The 21,256-nt window shown below is 39.3% G+C and overlaps 1 protein-coding gene and 1 long non-coding RNA gene across 2 annotated transcripts; one reads left to right on the top strand and one right to left on the bottom strand.

Moving 5' to 3' along the window:
• Positions 1-282: 282 nt before the first annotated feature.
• LOC117339805 lies at positions 283-639 on the top strand. Its single transcript, XR_004535324.1, has 3 exons — positions 283-372; positions 429-538; positions 594-639. It is a non-coding gene; the product is annotated as an uncharacterized LOC117339805 (long non-coding RNA).
• Positions 640-1,015: 376 nt separating this feature from the next.
• Positions 1,016-21,238, bottom strand: LOC117339804. The gene is made up of 6 exons (XM_033901514.1): positions 21,136-21,238; positions 14,699-14,915; positions 14,206-14,282; positions 11,249-12,151; positions 10,020-11,013; positions 1,016-4,155 (listed from the first exon to the last, which is right to left on the bottom strand). Exons 2-6 carry the CDS (start codon positions 14,865-14,867, stop codon positions 3,146-3,148), a joined length of 3,153 nt encoding a protein of 1,050 aa, XP_033757405.1. The 5' UTR covers positions 14,868-14,915; positions 21,136-21,238; the 3' UTR covers positions 1,016-3,145.
• Positions 21,239-21,256: the final 18 nt, after the last annotated feature.

Raw genomic sequence — 21,256 nt, 5'->3', positions numbered from 1 at the left:
AAACAACACTACATCTATTATTAACACCTCTTAGCCCCATTAATGTTTTTTTTTTATTTATAAAAAATACATTAGCCATTTCACAGTTCAGATATATAAATAAACATTTATATAAAGTGTAAATTTAAATCATCATAAAATTTATACCCACATACACTGATAAGTGTAATTCAGTTGACTCCAGAAAAGCTTCGTGATGGTACAAAAATATCCCAAACAAATCATCAAAAAAAAAATATATACACTCATCAACCAGGGGACGTCCTGTTACAGTACAGACTTGGTACAGGTGTAATCCCACAGGTGTAATCCCACAGGTGTAATCCCACTGGACTCTAGGGGACGTCCTGTTACAGTACAGACTTGGTACAGGTGTAATCCCACAGGTGTAATCCCACAGGTGTAATCCCACAGGTGTAATCCCACAGGTGTAATCCCACTGGACTCTAGGGGACGTCCTGTTACAGTACAGACTTGGTACAGGTGTAATCCCACTAGACTCTAGGGGACGTCCTGTTACAGTACAGACTTGGTACAGGTGTAATCCCACTAGACTCTAGGGGACGTCCTGTTACAGTACAGACTTGGTACAGGTGTAATCCCACAGGTGTAATCCCACTGGACTCTAGGGGACGTCCTGTTACAGTACAGACTTGGTACAGGTGTAATCCCACTGGACTCTAGGGGACGTCCTGTTACAGTACAGACTTGGTACAGGTGTAATCCCACAGGTGTAATCCCACTTGACTCTAGGGGACGTCCTGTTACAGTACAGACTTGGTACAGGTGTAATCCCACTGGACTCTAGGGGACGTCCTGTTACAGTACAGACTTGGTACAGGTGTAATCCCACTGGACTCTAGGGGACGTCCTGTTACAGTACAGACTTGGTACAGGTGTAATCCCACTGGACTCTAGGGGACGTCCTGTTACAGTACAGACTTGGTACAGGTGTAATCCCACAGGTGTAATCCCACTGGACTCTAGGGGACGTCCTGTTACAGTACAGACTTGGTACAGGTGTAATCCCACTGGACTCTAGGGGATATTCCCAACAATGCTATACATGGTTATAGAGTGGGGATCTAACAACGCTATACATGGTTATAGAGTGGGGATCTAACAATGCTATACATGGTTATAGAGTGGGGATCTAACAACGCTATACATGGTTATAGAGTGGGGATCTAACAATGCTATACATGGTTATAGAGTGGGGATCTAACAATGCTATACATGGTTATAGAGTGGGGATCTAACAATGCTATACATGGTTATAGAGTGGGGATCTAACAACGCTATACATGGTTATAGAGTGGGGATCTAACAATGCTATATATGGTTATAGAGTGGGGATCTAACAACGCTATACATGGTTATAGAGTGGGGATCTAACAACGCTATACATGGTTATAGAGTGGGGATCTAACAATGCTATATATGGTTATAGAGTGGGGATCTAACAATGCTATATATGTTTTATGCTGCCATTAATGACATCATTTTATTGAGTACTATACATTACGTCACTCATAACAACTTGTTGTTATTGTCACTAGGCATCGCATTTTATACCTTATACCTGAATGTTTGTATTTTAATTTGTTCTGATGACGACACGCCTAAGTGTCGAAACTAGTCAACTACTTGATTAAAGCTGATCCACCCAGTACGACGTTGTTATGGTCATCTTTACCCTGATGCTAGATATGGTTATAGGGTGGGGATCTAAACAGTTTCAAAGACATAACCAATAAACTAAGTCCCTTGGGGTGGGGAAAGACCCCAGGGCCTAATGTTACATCATGATTGTGTTTACTTATGCCAAGTAATGCTCTATATGGATGTTACGACTGAAATATCAATGTCATACATTGCTTAGTTACAGTGAAGAAGTTGTTTATATCAATTTAGCCAAATTGACCACTTTTGGCCCCAACCCACAGGCCCCCTTTTGTTTTTTTTATCAAAAATCTTATGTGAATGGGCACAAAAAGGGGCCAAGAGGAACCTACACACGAAGATTAATGAATATCCCTTCTGTCTTTTTCAAGAAGTAGCGATAACAATTAAGGATTGTTTATGGACTGACAAACAACAGACAGATGCCGTAGACAATACCACGGACACAGGGCAATTTGAATAATCAACCATTGATGAAGTTGGGCTAAAAATGATTAAATCAGATATCAGATTCATCACCAAACGTATTGGAGCCTGATCAAACCATGTATTTAAGCATCAGCAGGGTTTCATAAATGTGAACCTTGGTACAGGTGTAATCCCAATAAATTGGAATTCATTTTGCAAAATTCTAAATAAAAAACAACTGCGTAGTACAGCATATGGCACAAAAAAAGACATTTAAAACATAACCAAAATCTAAATATATCTACAGTATCAAAACAACTCTGTACATTTAAATCAAAGAAATTGAAAATGCTATATTTATCTTAAACTGAATAGAACCACTATTTAACAGGTACATGTAGGTATAATCTTGAAAATATTTCTACAATGATGAGAATGGACCTGTATACCTCAGTACCTCCGCGGACTGTACCATCTCAGGTCAGCAGAGGTGTATTTGTATACCTCAGTACCTCCGTGGACTGTACCATCTCAGGTCAGCAGAGGTGTATTTGTATACCTCAGTACCCCCACGGACTGTACCATCTCAGCCGAGCAGAGGAGAATTTGTAAACCTCTGTACCCCCACGGACTGTACCATCTCAGGTCAGCAGAGGAGTATCTGTATACCTCAGTACCCCCGCGGACTGTACCATCTCAGGTAAGCAGAGGTGTATTTGTATACCTCAGTACCTCTGTGGACTGTACCATCTCAGCCGAGCAGAGGAGAATTTGTATACCTCAGTACTCCCATGGACTGTCCCATCTCAGCTGAGCAGAGGAGAATTTGTATAACTCAGTACCCCCACGGACTGTACTATCTCAGCCGAGCAGAGGAGATTTGTATACCCCAGTACCTCCGCGGACTGTACCATCTCAGGCCAGCAGAGGCGTATTTGTATACCTCAATACCTCTGTGGACTGTACCATCTCAGGACAGCAAAGGAGTATTTGTATACCTCAGTACCCCCGCGGACTGTACCATCTCAGCCGAGCAGAGGAGTATTTGTATACCTCAGTACCTCCGCGGACTGTTCCCTCTCAGCCGAGTAGAGGAGTATTGAGTAGAGCCAATATCCATTGGCAGGCTTTGCGAGCCATCCATATATGCATTCCTGTTGTAACCAGCGTAGTCTGACCTCTGCTCACTCTTCTTAAAGTTTGTACTGCTGTCTGGCCGTAAAGTTGTGGCCTTGACTGGTGTTGACTTCCCAGTTCTGAGAACTGTCTGTTTCGGCCTCGCTCCATTCGATGAGCTAACCAAGGCCTGTTTCATCTGCGGGGGAGCTTTTTGGGAGCCTGTGATACGAGAACTTGGCAAGGTTGTTGAACTGCTATGAGAGGCCAGTATTTGGTCACTGACTTTCTTCTTGCTTCCACTGCTTGATCTTGGGCGGTTTTCTGAGGAATCATTTCCTTTGGACCTTAAACTTGAACCTCGTGGAGATTCAAATCTCCCATTGGATGTAGGCAGGTCACATGATCTCATGGAAGACTTTTCTTCACTTCTGCCTTTGGATGCAGTTTTATCTCTCAAAGATTGGCGTGAACTAGATTCTCTAGCACTGTCAGTAATTGTGGTACTTGAGTTAGTTGCCCCTAATACACTACGACTACTAGTAAATCCTGAACTTGAAACACCAGAAGATTTGCGGTCCGTCCTCTGAAGAGAGCTTGATCTTCGTGCAGAAACTCGCTTTGTATCGCCACTGCTCTTTGCCCTGATAATATCATCATCCTTTGACATCAGCCTAGGACTTGGTCTTAATGTTTTTGTTTGACGTATAGCACCACCATGAGTCTTTGATAAAGTTCCATAACGGTCAAGTGCCTGTGCCATTGCACTGTCCAGACCATTGTCCAACAAGGATTTGATGAGAACAATGGAGGTGACCACTCCATCAAGGTCATTGTTGACGAGATGGACCTCCCGTAAATGACAACTTTCTCCACTCTCACTGTGAAACATTAACAAGCCATCCATGAAACTCTGTATGGAGACGTCCAGTGGGCAACCGAAAATCCCTGTAATATACAACACAACACCAATGTTACACCCCCTGTAATATACAACACAACATTAATGTTACACCCCCTGTAATATACAACACAACACCAATGTTACACCCCCTGTAATATACAACACAACACCAATGTTACACCCACTGTAATATACAACACAACACCAATGTTACACCCACTGTAATATACAACACAACACCAATGTTACACCCCCTGTAATATACAACACAACACCAATGTTACACCCACTGTAATATACAACACAACACCAATGTTACACCCCCTGTAATATACAACACAACATTAATGTTACACCCCCTGTAATATACAACACAACATTAATGTTACACCCTCTGTAATATATAACACAACACCAATGTTACACCCACTGTAATATACAACACAACACCAATGTTACACCCTCTGTAATATACAACACAACACCAATGTTACACCCCCTGTAATATACAACACAACACCAATGTTACACCCCCTGTAATATACAACACAACACCAATGTTACACCCCCTGTAATATATAACACAACACCAATGTTACACCCACTGTAATATACAACACAACACTAATGTTACACCCCCTGTAATATACAACACAACACCTAATGTTACACCCCCTGTAATATACAACACAACATTAATGTTACACCCCCTTTAATATACAACACAACACTAATGTTACACCCACTGTAATATACAACACAACACCAATGTTACACCCCCTGTAATATACAACACAACACCAATGTTACACCCCCTGTAATATACAACACAACATTAATGTTACACCCCCTGTAATATACAACACAACACCAATGTTACACCCCCTTTAATATACAACACAACACTAATGTTACACCCACTGTAATATACAACACAACACCAATGTTACACCCACTGTAATATACAACACAACACCAATGTCACACCCTCTGTAATATACAACACAACACCAATGTTACACCCCCTGTAATATACAACACAACATTAATGTTACACCCCCTGTAATATACAACACAACACCAATGTTACACCCCCTGTAATATACAACACAACACCAATGTTACACCCACTGTAATATACAACACAACACCAATGTTACACCCACTGTAATATACAACACAACACCTATGTCACACTCCCTGTAATATACAACACAACATTAATGTTACACCCACTGTAATATACAACACAACACCAATGTTACACCCCCTGTAATATACAACACAACACCAATGTTACACCCACTGTAATATACAACACAACACCAATGTTACACCCACTGTAATATACAACACAACACCTATGTCACACTCCCTGTAATATACAACACAACACCAATGTTACACCCCCTGTAATATACAACACAACCCTAATGTCACACCCACTGTAATATACAACACAACATTAATGTTACACCCTCTGTAATATACAACACAACACCAATGTTACATCCCCTGTAATATACAACACAACATTAATGTTACACCTCCTGTAATATACAACACAACACCAATGTTACACCCACTGTAATATACAACACAACACTAATGTTACACCCCCTGTAATATACAACACAACATTAATGTTACACCCCCTGTAATATACAACACAACACCAATGTTACACCCCCTGTAATATACAACACAACATTAATGTTACACCCTCTGTAATATACAACACAACATTAATGTTACACCCTCTGTAATATACAACACAACATTAATGTTACACCCCCTGTAATATACAACACAACATTAATGTTACACCCTCTGTAATATACAACACAACACCAATGTTACACCCTCTGTAATATACAACACAACACCAATGTTACACCCACTGTAATATACAACACAACACCAATGTCACACTCCCTGTAATATACAACACAACACCAATGTTACACCCACTGTAATATACAACACAACACTAATGTTACACCCACTGTAATATACAACACAACACCAATGTTACACCCTCTGTAATATACAACACAACACCAATGTTACACCCACTGTAATATACAACACAACACCAATGTCACACTCCCTGTAATATACAACACAACACCAATGTTACACCCACTGTAATATACAACACAACATTAATGTTACACCCCCTGTAATATACAACACAACACCAATGTTACACCCCCTGTAATATACAACACAACATTAATGTTACACCCCCTGTAATATACAACACAACACCAATGTTACACCCCCTGTAATATACAACACAACACCAATGTTACACCCACTGTAATATACAACACAACATTAATGTTACACCCCCTGTAATATACAACACAACACCAATGTTACACCCCCTGTAATATACAACACAACATTAATGTTACACCCCCTGTAATATACAACACAACACCAATGTTACACCCCCTGTAATATACAACACAACATTAATGTTACACCCCCTGTAATATACAACACAACACCAATGTTACACCCCCCTGTAATATACAACACAACACCAATGTTACACCCCCTGTAATATACAACACAACACTAATGTTACACCCACTGTAATATACAACACAACACTAATGTTACACCCCCTGTAATATACAACACAACATTAATGTTACACCCCCTGTAATATACAACACAACACCAATGTTACACCCACTGTAATATACAACACAACAACAATGTTACACCCACTGTAATATACAACACAACACCAATGTTACACCCACTGTAATATACAACACAACATTAATGTTACACCCTCTGTAATATACAACACAACACCAATGTTACACCCCCTGTAATATACAACACAACACCAATGTTACACCCCCTGTAATATACAACACAACACCAATGTTACACCCTCTGTAATATACAACACAACACCAATGTTACACCCCCTGTAATATACAACACAACATTAATGTTACACCCTCTGTAATATACAACACAACACCAATGTTACACCCTCTGTAATATACAACACAACACCAATGTTACACCCACTGTAATATACAACACAACACCAATGTTACACCCTCTGTAATATACAACACAACATTAATGTTACACCCTCTGTAATATACAACACAACACCAATGTTACACCCCCTGTAATATACAACACACACCTAATGTTACACCCACTGTAATATACAACACCAACACCAATGTTACACCCCCTGTAATATACAACACAACACCAATGTTTACACCCCTCTGTAATATACAACACAACACTAATGTTACACCCCCTGTAATATACAACACAACACTAATGTTACACCCTCTGTAATATACAACACAACACTAATGTTACACCCACTGTAATATACAACACAACATTAATGTTACACCCTCTGTAATATACAACACAACATTAATGTTACACCCCCTGTAATATACAACACAACACTAATGTTACACCCACTGTAATATACAACACAACACCAATGTTACACCCACTGTAATATACAACACAACATTAATGTTACACCCACTGTAATATACAACACAACACTAATGTTACACCCCCTGTAATATATAACACAACACCAATGTTACACCCTCTGTAATATACAACACAACACCAATGTTACACCCTCTGTAATATACAACACAACACCAATGTTACACCTCCTGTAATATACAACACAACACCAATGTTACACCCTCTGTAATATACAACACAACCCTAATGTCACACCCACTGTAATATACAACACAACACCAATGTTACACCCTCTGTAATATACAACACAACCCTAATGTCACACCCACTGTAATATACAACACAACATTAATGTTACACCCTCTGTAATATACAACACAACATTAATGTTACACCCTCTGTAATATACAACACAACACCAATGTTACACCTCCTGTAATATACAACACAACATTAATGTTACACCCACTGTAATATACAACACAACACCAATGTTACACCCTCTGTAATATACAACACAACACCAATGTTACACCCACTGTAATATACAACACAACACCAATGTCACACTCCCTGTAATATACAACACAACACCAATGTTACACCCACTGTAATATACAACACAACACTAATGTTACACCCACTGTAATATACAACACAACACCAATGTTACACCCTCTGTAATATACAACACAACACCAATGTTACACCCACTGTAATATACAACACAACACCAATGTCACACTCCCTGTAATATACAACACAACACCAATGTTACACCCACTGTAATATACAACACAACATTAATGTTACACCCCCTGTAATATACAACACAACACCAATGTTACACCCCCTGTAATATACAACACAACACCAATGTTACACCCTCTGTAATATACAACACAACACCAATGTTACACCCTCTGTAATATACAACACAACACCAATGTTACACCCCCTGTAATATACAACACAACACCAATGTTACACCCACTGTAATATACAACACAACATTAATGTTACACCCCCTGTAATATACAACACAACACCAATGTTACACCCCCTGTAATATACAACACAACACTAATGTTACACCCACTGTAATATACAACACAACATTAATGTTACACCCTCTGTAATATACAACACAACATTAATGTTACACCCCCTGTAATATACAACACAACATTAATGTTACACCCCTGTAATATACAACACAACACTAATGTTACACCCACTGTAATATACAACACAACACCAATGTTACACCCCCTGTAATATACAACACAACACCAATGTTACACCCCTCTGTAATATACAACACAACATTAATGTTACACCCCCTGTAATATACAACACAACACCAATGTTACACCCCCTGTAATATACAACACAACATTAATGTTACACCCACTGTAATATACAACACAACACTAATGTTACACCCCCTGTAATATACAACACAACATTAATGTTACACCCCCTGTAATATACAACACAACACCAATGTTACACCCTCTGTAATATACAACACAACACCAATGTTACACCCACTGTAATATACAACACAACACCAATGTTACACCCACTGTAATATACAACACAACACTAATGTTTACACCCCCTGTAATATATAACACAACACCAATGTTACACCCTCTGTAATATACAACACAACACCAATGTTACACCCTCTGTAATATACAACACAACAAGTACGAATATCTGACAGAACACATGTATTTCATGTATTTTAAATGTGTACCTGATATAAAAATCCTATATCACCAATACATACACATATGTAGTATATACTTTTATCAGTCAGATTCACATATCTGTATGAGGCGAGTCATGTCACTTTTATCAGTCAGATTCACATATCTGTATGAGGGTAGTCATGTCACTTTTATCAGTCACAGATTCACATATCTCTATGAGGCGAGTCATGTCACTTTTATCAGTCACAGATTCACATATCTCTATGAGGCGAGTCATGTCACTTTTATCAGTCAGATTCACATATCTCTATGAGGCGAGTCATGTCACTTTTATCAGTCACAGATTCACATATCTCTATGAGGCGAGTCATGTCACTTTTATCAGTCACAGATTCATATATCTCTATGAACTGGAATTCAAGTATATTTAAATGATTTTGTCATGAATTGGGTAGTACCAATTCATCATTGTTAATAATAGGCATAAAAATTATAATATATGGGTATGTTGTTAATTTTGCAATTGTTATTAAATTATTATGCATTACATGGAGAAAGCTGTGATTTGATTAGATCTTAATAGTCTAATGTTAAAGGTAGCTCTTGTTCTGATAATACAAAGTGACATTGGAGGAGACTATATTATTTATTCACATTTCAAATAAGAAATTTGTAGAGTAACATACCTGCACTTATACAGGGCATAGAGACAGAGTCAAGCCAGATTTTCTCTGCATATCTGAAACAGTTAAGGTAGGTGAGGATCAACTCAAAAGTACACCTGCCCTTGATAGCCTCGATCCAGATAGGTCCGACTGCGTGGAGGATGTAAGTCACCTCACGGTTCAGCTTTCCCCCCGCTTGAGTGTGTACAACTGTAGTTGTCTCTAAGGCTCCATACTTCTTTTTTAATTCTTCACACTCCTGCTGCATTCCTGGACCTGCTGCCATGGCGATGGCTCCAGCTATCCCTGCACCATGAGCGAGGTAGCCATTGGCTGCATTAACGATGCCGCAGGTTTTCACGTCTGTAATGTTACCTCTACATATTATCACCTTTATTTTCCCCACATAAAACTCATAGGAGTCCACCACAGCATAGTCCTCAACATGGCCGCTTGACTTTAATGAGGCAGAAATTGCTTTTTCCAAGTCGAGGTCTGGAGGGGAAGCTGTATCCTGAAGCCTTGAGCCTGACACAGGTGTGGTGCCATTATAGACAGCATGTTGTGAGGTGTTAACAGGGAGACTACTGTACCTTCCATCTACACACCCGGCAGATTTGTCTGTATCCCTGATGTAAGAATCAGTCCTGTTGTGTGCCTGCTTTAGTCGTGTGTTCTCCCCAGAACTGTAAACTGTTAAAACTTGTGTCTCTGAGTCATTACTTCCTCTACGCCTCGAAAATCCTTCAGATGAATTTCTTTCTGCAGAATCTGATTTTTCAGTAATACTAACTTGAGAAAAATGCTTGAATGTGTCATTTTGATCTTGTAGCCTGTGTTTCTGGTAGGAATTTACACTCATGGCATCTGTATCTGAGTCATCAGAATTCATCTGTACATCATCCAACAAAAGTTTGCGGTGTTTTGTTACTGTATATGTTTCACTCCCATGTCCAGTCAATTCCCTATCTGATGCTCTGGTATGAGTTGGCTGGTTAGGACGCACACTTTCTACCTAAAATTTACCACAGAAAGGTAAATAATCCAGATAATATTGCATTGTGTTAATGAGTAATGTAAATAAGACATATTCAAATAACTTTTTTATATTAAAAAGAAGCCATTCTTTTACCACTCCTCATACTTGTAAAAAAACAATCATTACCCAGAGTATGATGATCACGTTTCCTATACAAATTTCATGGTTAAGGTCAGTACAGATCTTTTCTTCTATTTAACTGAATACTCACCTTAGGAAACAGATGATCATAGTCTGTTCCATGTAAAGAGGTATAATATTTAGAGTAATCATTCGTTATTGATTCATCTGATGGTGATGCTATATTTCTGTGTCGTCCATACTGGGAAGTGTTTCCAGTACCTCTGTCTCCTTCTGACCTGTACTTAGAGTGATCTCCCTTAAGGCTGCCAGGCCTGTTACTAGAGTGATCTCCCTTGTCCATGTCTGACCTGTTACTAGAGTGACCTCCCTTGTCGGTGTGTGACCTATAAGTGTCGCGACCTCCTAGGTCAGTGTTTGACCTCTTACTAGAGTGACCTCCCTTGTCTACGTCTGACTTGTAATGCATTTCATTACCTAACCTCTGTTGAGTGTACCTATGTGATGTGTACATTTCATCACCGGCATCCTGTAAATGAGAATTTTTTGCTGCTGATGACGATTTATTCTGCTGCATTCTTCTTACTTCCTCTGTGATTTCATCTTCAAAAGGTGTTGTAGATATAATGCTATCTGAAATATTCTCCCCAATAGCACTATATTGTGAGTCTTGCATTTTCCTTCCAGTGGAATAAAGAACTTTTGTTTTTGAGGGTGTTTCATCACTGGAATCGTCACTGTCATCCTCAATAGATTTGCCCTGTGGACGATAGCGTGGCCGTGACTTGCCATCATCAGAGGAAAACTGCTGTTGAAGGCGATACTGGATCTTCTCCTGACGTCCCATTGCCTTGTGTATGATATTCCATGCTCGTTCAATTTGATACCAATCACCCTTCAGACTGCAACTTGTATCTTCTGAGTGAGGGTAGATCTCCACATCAGCCAGGTATTGAAGTTCATTAGAGATGTCACTGCCAAGTACAATTGAGGCAATATCTGGCTCTAACTTGGCTTCAATTGTTGTGAAAACCTATCAACATGAGAAAACCATTACACGATAAGATAATCACACACAACAAGAACACAACAAACAGTAGCATTACACGCCATCTGACCCTATCCAATGAATTTTGCTTGTTTGTTTGATATCTAAAATAATCTTGGACTTGGTTAGCATTGTCTCAAAAAAGAAAAACAAACAATGGGTAAGAAATATTTCAAAAAAAGAAAAATAGAAATCTTTAGCAGAAATTAAATTCATATTGTTCTAAATATGTCCAAAAATTTCAAAAAAATCATTAACACAAATTAAATCAACATTGTCCTTGTTAGACACCACATCAACATCACCTGATCTGACTGATCTGTAGACCACTGTAGAAACATTCACTCAAACTTCAGAGGTTTGATAAGTACCATAATACCCCGCCAATATTTGACAGGTATATCAGACATCATGTGTACAACTTGCAACATATAATTTGAATCAGCCATTGCCAATCACATCAAAGATATTGTATACTGGCTAGGGGAGGTAATATATAGTGTATACAGACCAGGGGAGGTAATATATATTGTATACAGACCAGGGGAGGTAAGATATATTGTATACAGACCAGGGGAGGTAATATATATTATATACTGGCTAGGGGAGGTAATATATAGTGTATACAGACCAGGGGAGGTAATATATATTGTATACAGACCAGGGGAGGTAATATATTATAAACTGGCTAGGGGAGGTAATATATAGTGTATACAGACCAGGGGAGGTAATATATATTGTATACTGACCAGGGGAGGTAAGATATATTGTATACAGACCAGGGGAGGTAATATATATTGTATACAGACCAGGGGAGGTAATATATTTTGTATACAGACCAGGGGAGGTAATATATTTTGTATACAGACCAGGGGAGGTAAGATATATTGTATACAGACCAGGGGAGGTAATATATATTGTATACAGACCAGGGGAGGTAATATATATACTATACTGACCATTGGAGGTAATATATATTGTATACAGACCAGGGGAGGTAATATATATTGTATACTGACCAGGGGAGGTAATATATATTGTATACTGACCAGGGGAGGTAATATATATTGTATACTGACCAGGGGAGGTAATATATATTGTATACTGACCAGGGGAGGTAATATATATTGTATACTGACCAGGGGAGGTAATATATATTGTATACAGACCAGGGGAGGTAATATATATTGTATACTGACCAGGGGAGGTAATATATATTGTATACTGACCAGGGGAGGTAATATATATTGTATACTGACCAGGGGAGGTAATATATATTGTATACAGACCAGGGGAGGTAATATATATTGTATACAGACCAGGGGAGGTAATATATATTGTATACTGACCATTGGAGGTAATATATTTCGTATACTGACCATTGGAGGTAATATATATTGTATACTGACCAGGGGGGGTAATATATATTGTATACTGACCAGGGGAGGTAATATATATTGTATACTGACCAGGGGGGGTAATATATATTGTATACTGACCAGGGGAGGTAATATATATTGTATACTGACCAGGGGACGTAATATATATTGTATACTGACCAGGGGAGGTAATATATATTGTATACTGACCATTGGAGGTAAAATATATTGTATACTGACCAGAGGAGGTAATATATATTGTATACTGACCAGGGGAGGTAATATATATTGTATACTGACCAGGGGAGGTAATATATATTGTATACTGACCAGGGGAGGTAATATATATTGTATACTGACCATTCGAGGAAATATATATTGTAGACTGATCATTGGAGGTAACATATATTGTATACTGACCATTGGAGGTAATATATATTGTATACTGACAAGGGAAGGTAATATATATTGTATACTGACCAGGGGAGGTAATACATATTGTATACTGACCATTGGAGGTAATATATATTGTATACTGACCAGGGGAGGTAATATATATTGTATACTGACCAGGGGAGGTAATATTTATTGTATACTGACCAGGGGAGGTAATGTATATTCTATACTGACCAGGGGAGGTAACATATATTGTATACTGACCATTGGAGGTAGCCTTGTCAATATCATGCTGGTGCCATGTAACATGTGGTTAGATACGGACAGGATATTATGAACAACTGAAAAACAAAGAAAACTCTGTCACACATAACAGTTGTTACAAAAGGATGGGCTCACTGCCCAGGTTATATATGGGTATCACTGTAAATTTGATACCTGTAATGCACTTTAGAGAAATGAATTTCTTGTCTTTGTTGTTGTTTACTCTGCACTCTAACCCATGAGGGACCTTGGCAGTTGGCACCCACTATTAAATGATCTTTTTTAATCCCATATAAGACTGATCTTTTCACTTCTTTTCCAGCTTCCAATTAATCATTTCATAACAAGGGCAAACTTCATATGAAGTCTACAAAAGATCTAAGAAAAATCAAAGATGGTTACCTGTCCACCATTTTGTTTTCCAGATTTGAATCAAAATTGAAAGGGCACAACTAGGGACCATCTGCTGATGACGATAAAAACAACTACTCACTCTCATTGTCTTTAAACAATATTACAGCATCATTGTCCAAGAGAGGATAGTAAATCTTGTAGATACGCCCACCTCCATTCTTCGGGTTTCTGAAATACAATATCAGGTCCTTGTCAGTTGTCAGGTGCTTATCCAGCCCCTTTACCCGAATCCCAGACTGTGCAGCCATCTTGTTTCACACACACACAGGTCAGTATGTTATGGACAACATATCAGCCTGTAAAGAAAAATATGAAAATAAATTATAAAGAAATCATAAATTAAGCCAGGACCACTTCCCTAACATGACAATTAACCTGTACCCAATAGTAAATTACACTTACATTAACCATGATCTTATAATGAACAATAAAATTAATTTTGGAACAGGGTGTAGGATATGACATTAACCTCTGTCTGTACAGGGTGTAGGATATGACATTACCCTCTGTCTGTACAGGGTGTAGGATATGACATTAACCTCTGTACAGGGTGTAGGATATGACATTAACCTCTGTACAGGGTGTAGGATATGACATTAACCTCTGTACAGGGTGTAGGATATGACATTAACCTCTGTCTGTACAGGGTGTAGGATATGACATTAACCTCTGTACAGGGTGTAGGATATGACATTAACCTCTGTCTGTACAGGGTGTAGGATATGACATTAGCCTCTGTACAGGGTGTAGGATATGACATTAACCTCTGTCTGTACAGGGTGTAGGATATGACATTAACCTCTGTACAGGGTGTAGGATATGACATTAACCTCTGTCCGTACAGGGTGTAGGATATGACATTAACCTCTGTACAGGGTGTAGGATATGACATTAACCTCTGTCTGTACAGGGTGTAGGATATGACATTAACCTCTGTCTGTACAGGGTGTAGGATATGACATTAACCTCTGTACAGGGTGTAGGATATGACATTAACCTCTGTCTGTACAGGGTGTAGGATATGACATTAACCTCTGTCTGTACAGGGTGTAGGATATGACATTAACCTCTGTCTGTACAGGGTGTAGGATATGACATTAACCTCTGTACAGGGTGTAGGATATGACATTAACCTCTGTCTGTACAGGGTGTAGGATATTACATTAACCTCTGTACAGGGTGTAGGATATGACATTAACCTCTGTCTGTACAGGGTGTAGGATATGACATTAACCTCTATACAGGGTGTAGGATATGACATTAACCTCTGTCTGTACAGGGTGTAGGATATGACATTAACCTCTGTCTGTACAGGGTGTAGGATATGACATTAACCTCTGTACAGGGTGTAGGATATGACATTAACCTCTGTCTGTACAGGGTGTAGGATATTACATTAACCCCTGTACAGGGTGTAGGATATGACATTAACCTCTGTCTGTACAGGGTGTAGGATATGACATTAACCTCTGTCTGTACAGGGTGTAGGATATGACATTAACCTCTGTCTGTACAGGGTGTAGGATATGACATTAACCTCTGTACAGGGTGTAGGATATGACATTAACCTCTGTACAGGGTGTAGGATATGACATTAACCTCTGTCTGTACAGGGTGTAGGATATGACATTAACCTCTGTCTGTACAGGGTGTAGGATATGACATTAACCTTGGTCTGTACAGGGTGTAGGATATGACATTACCCTCTGTCTGTACAGGGTGTAGGATATGACATTAACCTCTGTCTGTACAGGGTGTAGGATATGACATTAACCTCTGTACAGGGTGTAGGATATGACATTAACCTCTGTCTGTACAGGGTGTAGGATATGACATTAACCTCTGTCTGTACAGGGTGTAGGATATGACATTAACATCTGTACAGGGTGTAGGATATGACATTAACCTCTGTACAGGGTGTAGGATATGACATTAACCTCTGTCTGTACAGGGTGTAGGATATGACATTAACCTCTGTCTGTACAGGGTGTAGGATATGACATTAACCTCTGTCTGTACAGGGTGTAGGATATGACATTAACCTCTGTACAGGGTGTAGGATATGACATTAACCTCTGTACAGGGTGTAGGATATGACATTAACCTCTGTCTGTACAGGGTGTAGGATATGACATTAACCTCTGTCTGTACAGGGTGTAGGATATGACATTAACCTCTATACAGGGTGTAGGATATGACATTAACCTCTGTCTGTACAGGGTGTAGGATATGACATTAACCTCTGTCTGTACAGGGTGTAGGATATGACATTAACCTCTGTCTGTACAGGGTGTAGGATATGACATTAACCTCTGTACAGGGTGTAGGATATGACATTAACCTCTGTCTGTACAGGGTGTAGGATATGACATTAACCTCTGTCTGTACAGGGTGTAGGATATGACATTAACCTCTGTCTGTACAGGGTGTAGGATATGACATTAACCTCTGTACAGGATGTAGGATATGACATTAACCTCTGTCTGTACAGGGTGTAGGATATGACATTAACCTCTGTCTGTACAGGGTGTAGGATATGACATTAACCTCTATACAGGGTGTAGGATATGACATTAACCTCTGTCTGTACAGGATGTAGGATATGACATTAACCTCTGTCTGTACAGGATGTAGGATATGACATTAACCTCTGTCTGTACAGGGTGTAGGATATGACATTAACCTCTATACAGGGTGTAGGATATGACATTAACCTCTGTCTGTACAGGGTGTAGGATATGACATTAACCTCTGTCTGTACAGGGTGTAGGATATGACATTAACCTCTGTCTGTACAGGGTGTAGGATATGACATTAACCTCTGTCTGTACAGGGTGTAGGATATGACATTAACCTCTGTCTGTACAGGGTGTAGGATATGACATTAACCTCTGTACAGGGTGTAGGATATGACATTAACATCTGTCTGTACAGGGTGTAGGATATGACATTAACCTCTGTACAGGGTGTAGGATATGACATTAACCTCTGTACAGGGTGTAGGATATGACATTAACCTCTGTACAGGGTGTAGGATATGACATTAACCTCTGTCTGTACAGGGTGTAGGATATGACATTAACCTCTGTACAGGGTGTAGGATATGACATTAACCTCTGTACAGGGTGTAGGATATGACATTAACCCCTGTACAGGGTGTAGGATATGACATTAACCTCTGTCTGTACAGGGTGTAGGATATTACATTAACCTCTGTCTGTACAGGGTGTAGGATATGACATTAACCTCTGTACAGGATGTAGGATATGACATTAACCTCTGTCTGTACAGGGTGTAGGATATGACATTAACCTCTGTCTGTACAGGGTGTAGGATATGATATTAACCTCTGTACAGGGTGTAGGATATGACATTAACCTTGGTCTGTACAGGGTGTAGGATATGACATTAACCTCTGTCTGTACAGGGTGTAGGATATGACATTAACCTCTGTCTGTACAGGGTGTAGGATATGACATTAACCTCTGTACAGGGTGTAGGATATGACATTAACCTCTGTACAGGGTGTAGGATATGACATTAACCTCTGTACAGGGTGTAGGATATGACATTAACCTCTGTACAGGGTGTAGGATATGACATTAACCTCTGTCTGTACAGGGTGTAGGATATGACATTAACCTCTGTACAGGGTGTAGGATATGACATTAACCTCTGTCTGTACAGGGTGTAGAATATGACATTAACCTCTGTCTGTACAGGGTGTAGGATATGACATTAACCTCTGTCTGTACATGGTGTAGGATATGACATTAACCTCTGTCTGTACAGGGTGTAGGATATGACATTAACCTTGGTCTGTACAGGGTGTAGGATATGACATTAACCTTGGTCTGTACAGGGTGTAGGATATGACATTAACCTCTATCTGTACAGGGTGTAGGATATGACATTAACCTCTGTCTGTACAGGGTGTAGAATATGACATTAACCTCTGTACAGGGTGTAGGATATGACATTAACCTCTGTACAGGGTGTAGGATATGACTTTAACCTCTGTCTGTACAGGGTGTAGGATATGACATTAACCTCTGTACAGGGTGTAGGATATGACATTAACCTTTGTCTGTACAGGGTGTAGGATATGACATTAACCTCTGTCTGTACAGGGTGTAGGATATGACATTAACCTCTGTCTGTACAGGGTGTAGGATATGACATTAACCTCTGTCTGTACAGGGTGTAGGATATGACATTAACCTCTGTACAGGGTGTAGGATATGACATTAACCTCTGTACAGGGTGTAGGATATGACATTAACCTCTGTCTGTACAGGGTGTAGGATATGACATTAACCTCTGTCTGTACAGGGTGTAGGATATGACATTAACCTCTGTCTGTACAGGGTGTAGGATATGACATTAACCTCTGTCTGTACAGGGTGTAGGATATGACATTAACCTCTGTACAGGGTGTAGGATATGACATTAACCTCTGTACAGGGTGTAGGATATGACATTAACATCTGTACAGGGTGTAGGATATGACATTAACCTCTGTACAGGGTGTAGGATATGACATTAACCTCTGTACAGGGTGTAGGATATGACATTAACCTCTGTACAGGGTGTACCTGTACAGGGTGTAGGATATGACATTAACCTCTGTACAGGGTGTAGGATATGACATTAACCTCTGTACAGGGTGTAGGATATGACATTAACCTCTGTACAGGGTGTAGGATATGACATTAACCTCTGTACAGGGTGTAGGATATGACATTAACCTCTGTCTGTACAGGGTGTAGGATATGACATTAACCTCTGTCTGTACAGGGTGTAGGATATGACATTAACCTCTGTACAGGGTGTAGGATATGACATTAACCTCTGTCTGTACAGGGTGTAGGATATGACATTAACCTCTGTCTGTACAGGGTGTAGGATATGACATTAACCTCTGTACAGGGTGTAGGATATGACATTAACATCTGTACAGGGTGTAGGATATGACATTAACCTCTGTACAGGGTGTAGGATATGACATTAACCTCTGTACAGGGTGTAGGATATGACATTAACATCTGTACAGGGTGTAGGATATGACATTAACCTCTGTACAGGGTGTAGGATATGACATTAACATCTGTACAGGGTGTAGGATATGACATTAACCTCTGTCTGTACAGGGTGTAGGATATGACATTAACCTCTGTCTGTACAGGGTGTAGGATATGACATTAACCTCTGGTCTGTACAGGATGTAGGATATGACATTAACCTCTGTCTGTACAGGGTGTAGGATATGACATTAACCTCTGTCTGTACAGGGTGTAGGATATGACATTAACCTCTGTACAGGGTGTAGGATATGACATTAACCTCTGTCTATACAGGGTGTAGGATATGACATTAACCTCTGTACATGGTGTAGGATATGACATTAACCTCTGTCTGTACAGGGTGTAGGATATGACATTAACCTCTGTCTGTACAGGGTGTAGGATATGACATTAACCTCTGTCTGTACAGGGTGTAGGATATGACATTAACCTCTGTCTGTACAGGGTGTAGGATATGACATTAACCTCTGTACAGGGTGTAGGATATGACATTAACCTCTGTCTGTACAGGGTGTAGGATATGACATTAACCTCTGTCTGTACAGGGTGTAGGATATGACATTAACCTCTGTCTGTACAGGGTGTAGGATATGACATTAACCTCTGTACAGGGTGTAGGATATGACATTAACCTCTGACTGTACAGGGTGTAGGATATTACATTAACCTCTACATTACATGCAAATATCATCAAACCACAATGTTTTTTTCTCTTAGTATTTCCAATGTACATCTACTTTATAATTATATAATATGTACGAACTGTTACACATGAGAAGCAATGTCAGGAATAAGCATGTATCAGTCAAAGGTAATGTGCAAGAGAATTGCAGGGATACATGTAACTCATCTCTGAAATCAGTCAGTTCAACCAGAAAGTCAATGACCAAATTACAGGCAATAAATGTGTTATGAGGTATGCACAAAAGGGTCATTTGCACATTCAATGTTCTCAGAACATTTGCGGTAAATGACAGTATGTCTCAAGATAGAATGGGTGCATTTAAATGTCGGGAAATCCTTTCTGAGTGAATTAATGACGATGTGAGTTAAGCGTTTTAACTGCTGGTATTGCAATTGGGTTTTGTTGTATGTAATCACAACAAATCACCACAACTCACAAATCAATAGCAAATATGTAAACTTGTAGTGCAATAAAACGCTGGTTATATCAGGTGTAACACCTCAAACCTCTCACTAGTACCAGGTACCTGTTCTGAAACATCAAAGGTACGTTTGATGACGAGTGATCAAGTGTGGACAAGTATTGAATAGAAACACAAATGATCTTCGTTATTGTTGATCAGCAGCTAGGTGCCCTTTTCACAGAATGTTTATCAAAATTTCAAGATGGTATTCGTTTTCAACAAAAAACAATGTGTCATTTATAATAGTCGTCAATATAAAGAAATAACGATAATCGATTTCTTACCCAAACTTAGACGAAGGAATGTTTACATCATATAACAACTTCAAAACGAAAGTTGAAACTTGATTGGTGAAAAATCATAACAAAAATTAAAGAGCTCCTCCAGGATAAGACAACTCGTGGT

The sequence above is a fragment of the Pecten maximus genome, chromosome 12 (genome assembly GCF_902652985.1).
Source record: "Pecten maximus chromosome 12, xPecMax1.1, whole genome shotgun sequence".
Taxonomy (NCBI): domain Eukaryota; kingdom Metazoa; phylum Mollusca; class Bivalvia; order Pectinida; family Pectinidae; genus Pecten; species Pecten maximus.
This window is presented reverse-complemented; position numbering and strand designations above follow the sequence as displayed.

What these genes read in the sequence shown, in the direction of transcription:
- LOC117339804 (XM_033901514.1), bottom strand. Translation starts at nt 14,867, where the DNA reads ATGGCTGCACAGTCTGGGATTCGGGTAAAGGGGCTGGATAAGCACCTG. An exon ending in TGACAAGGCTACCTCCAATG is followed by an intron (nt 12,152 to 14,205) that starts GTCAGTATACAA and finishes TCATGTTGATAG; the next exon opens with GTTTTCACAACAATTGAAGC. An exon ending in ATGATCATCTGTTTCCTAAG is followed by an intron (nt 11,014 to 11,248) that starts GTGAGTATTCAG and finishes GGTAAATTTTAG; the next exon opens with GTAGAAAGTGTGCGTCCTAA.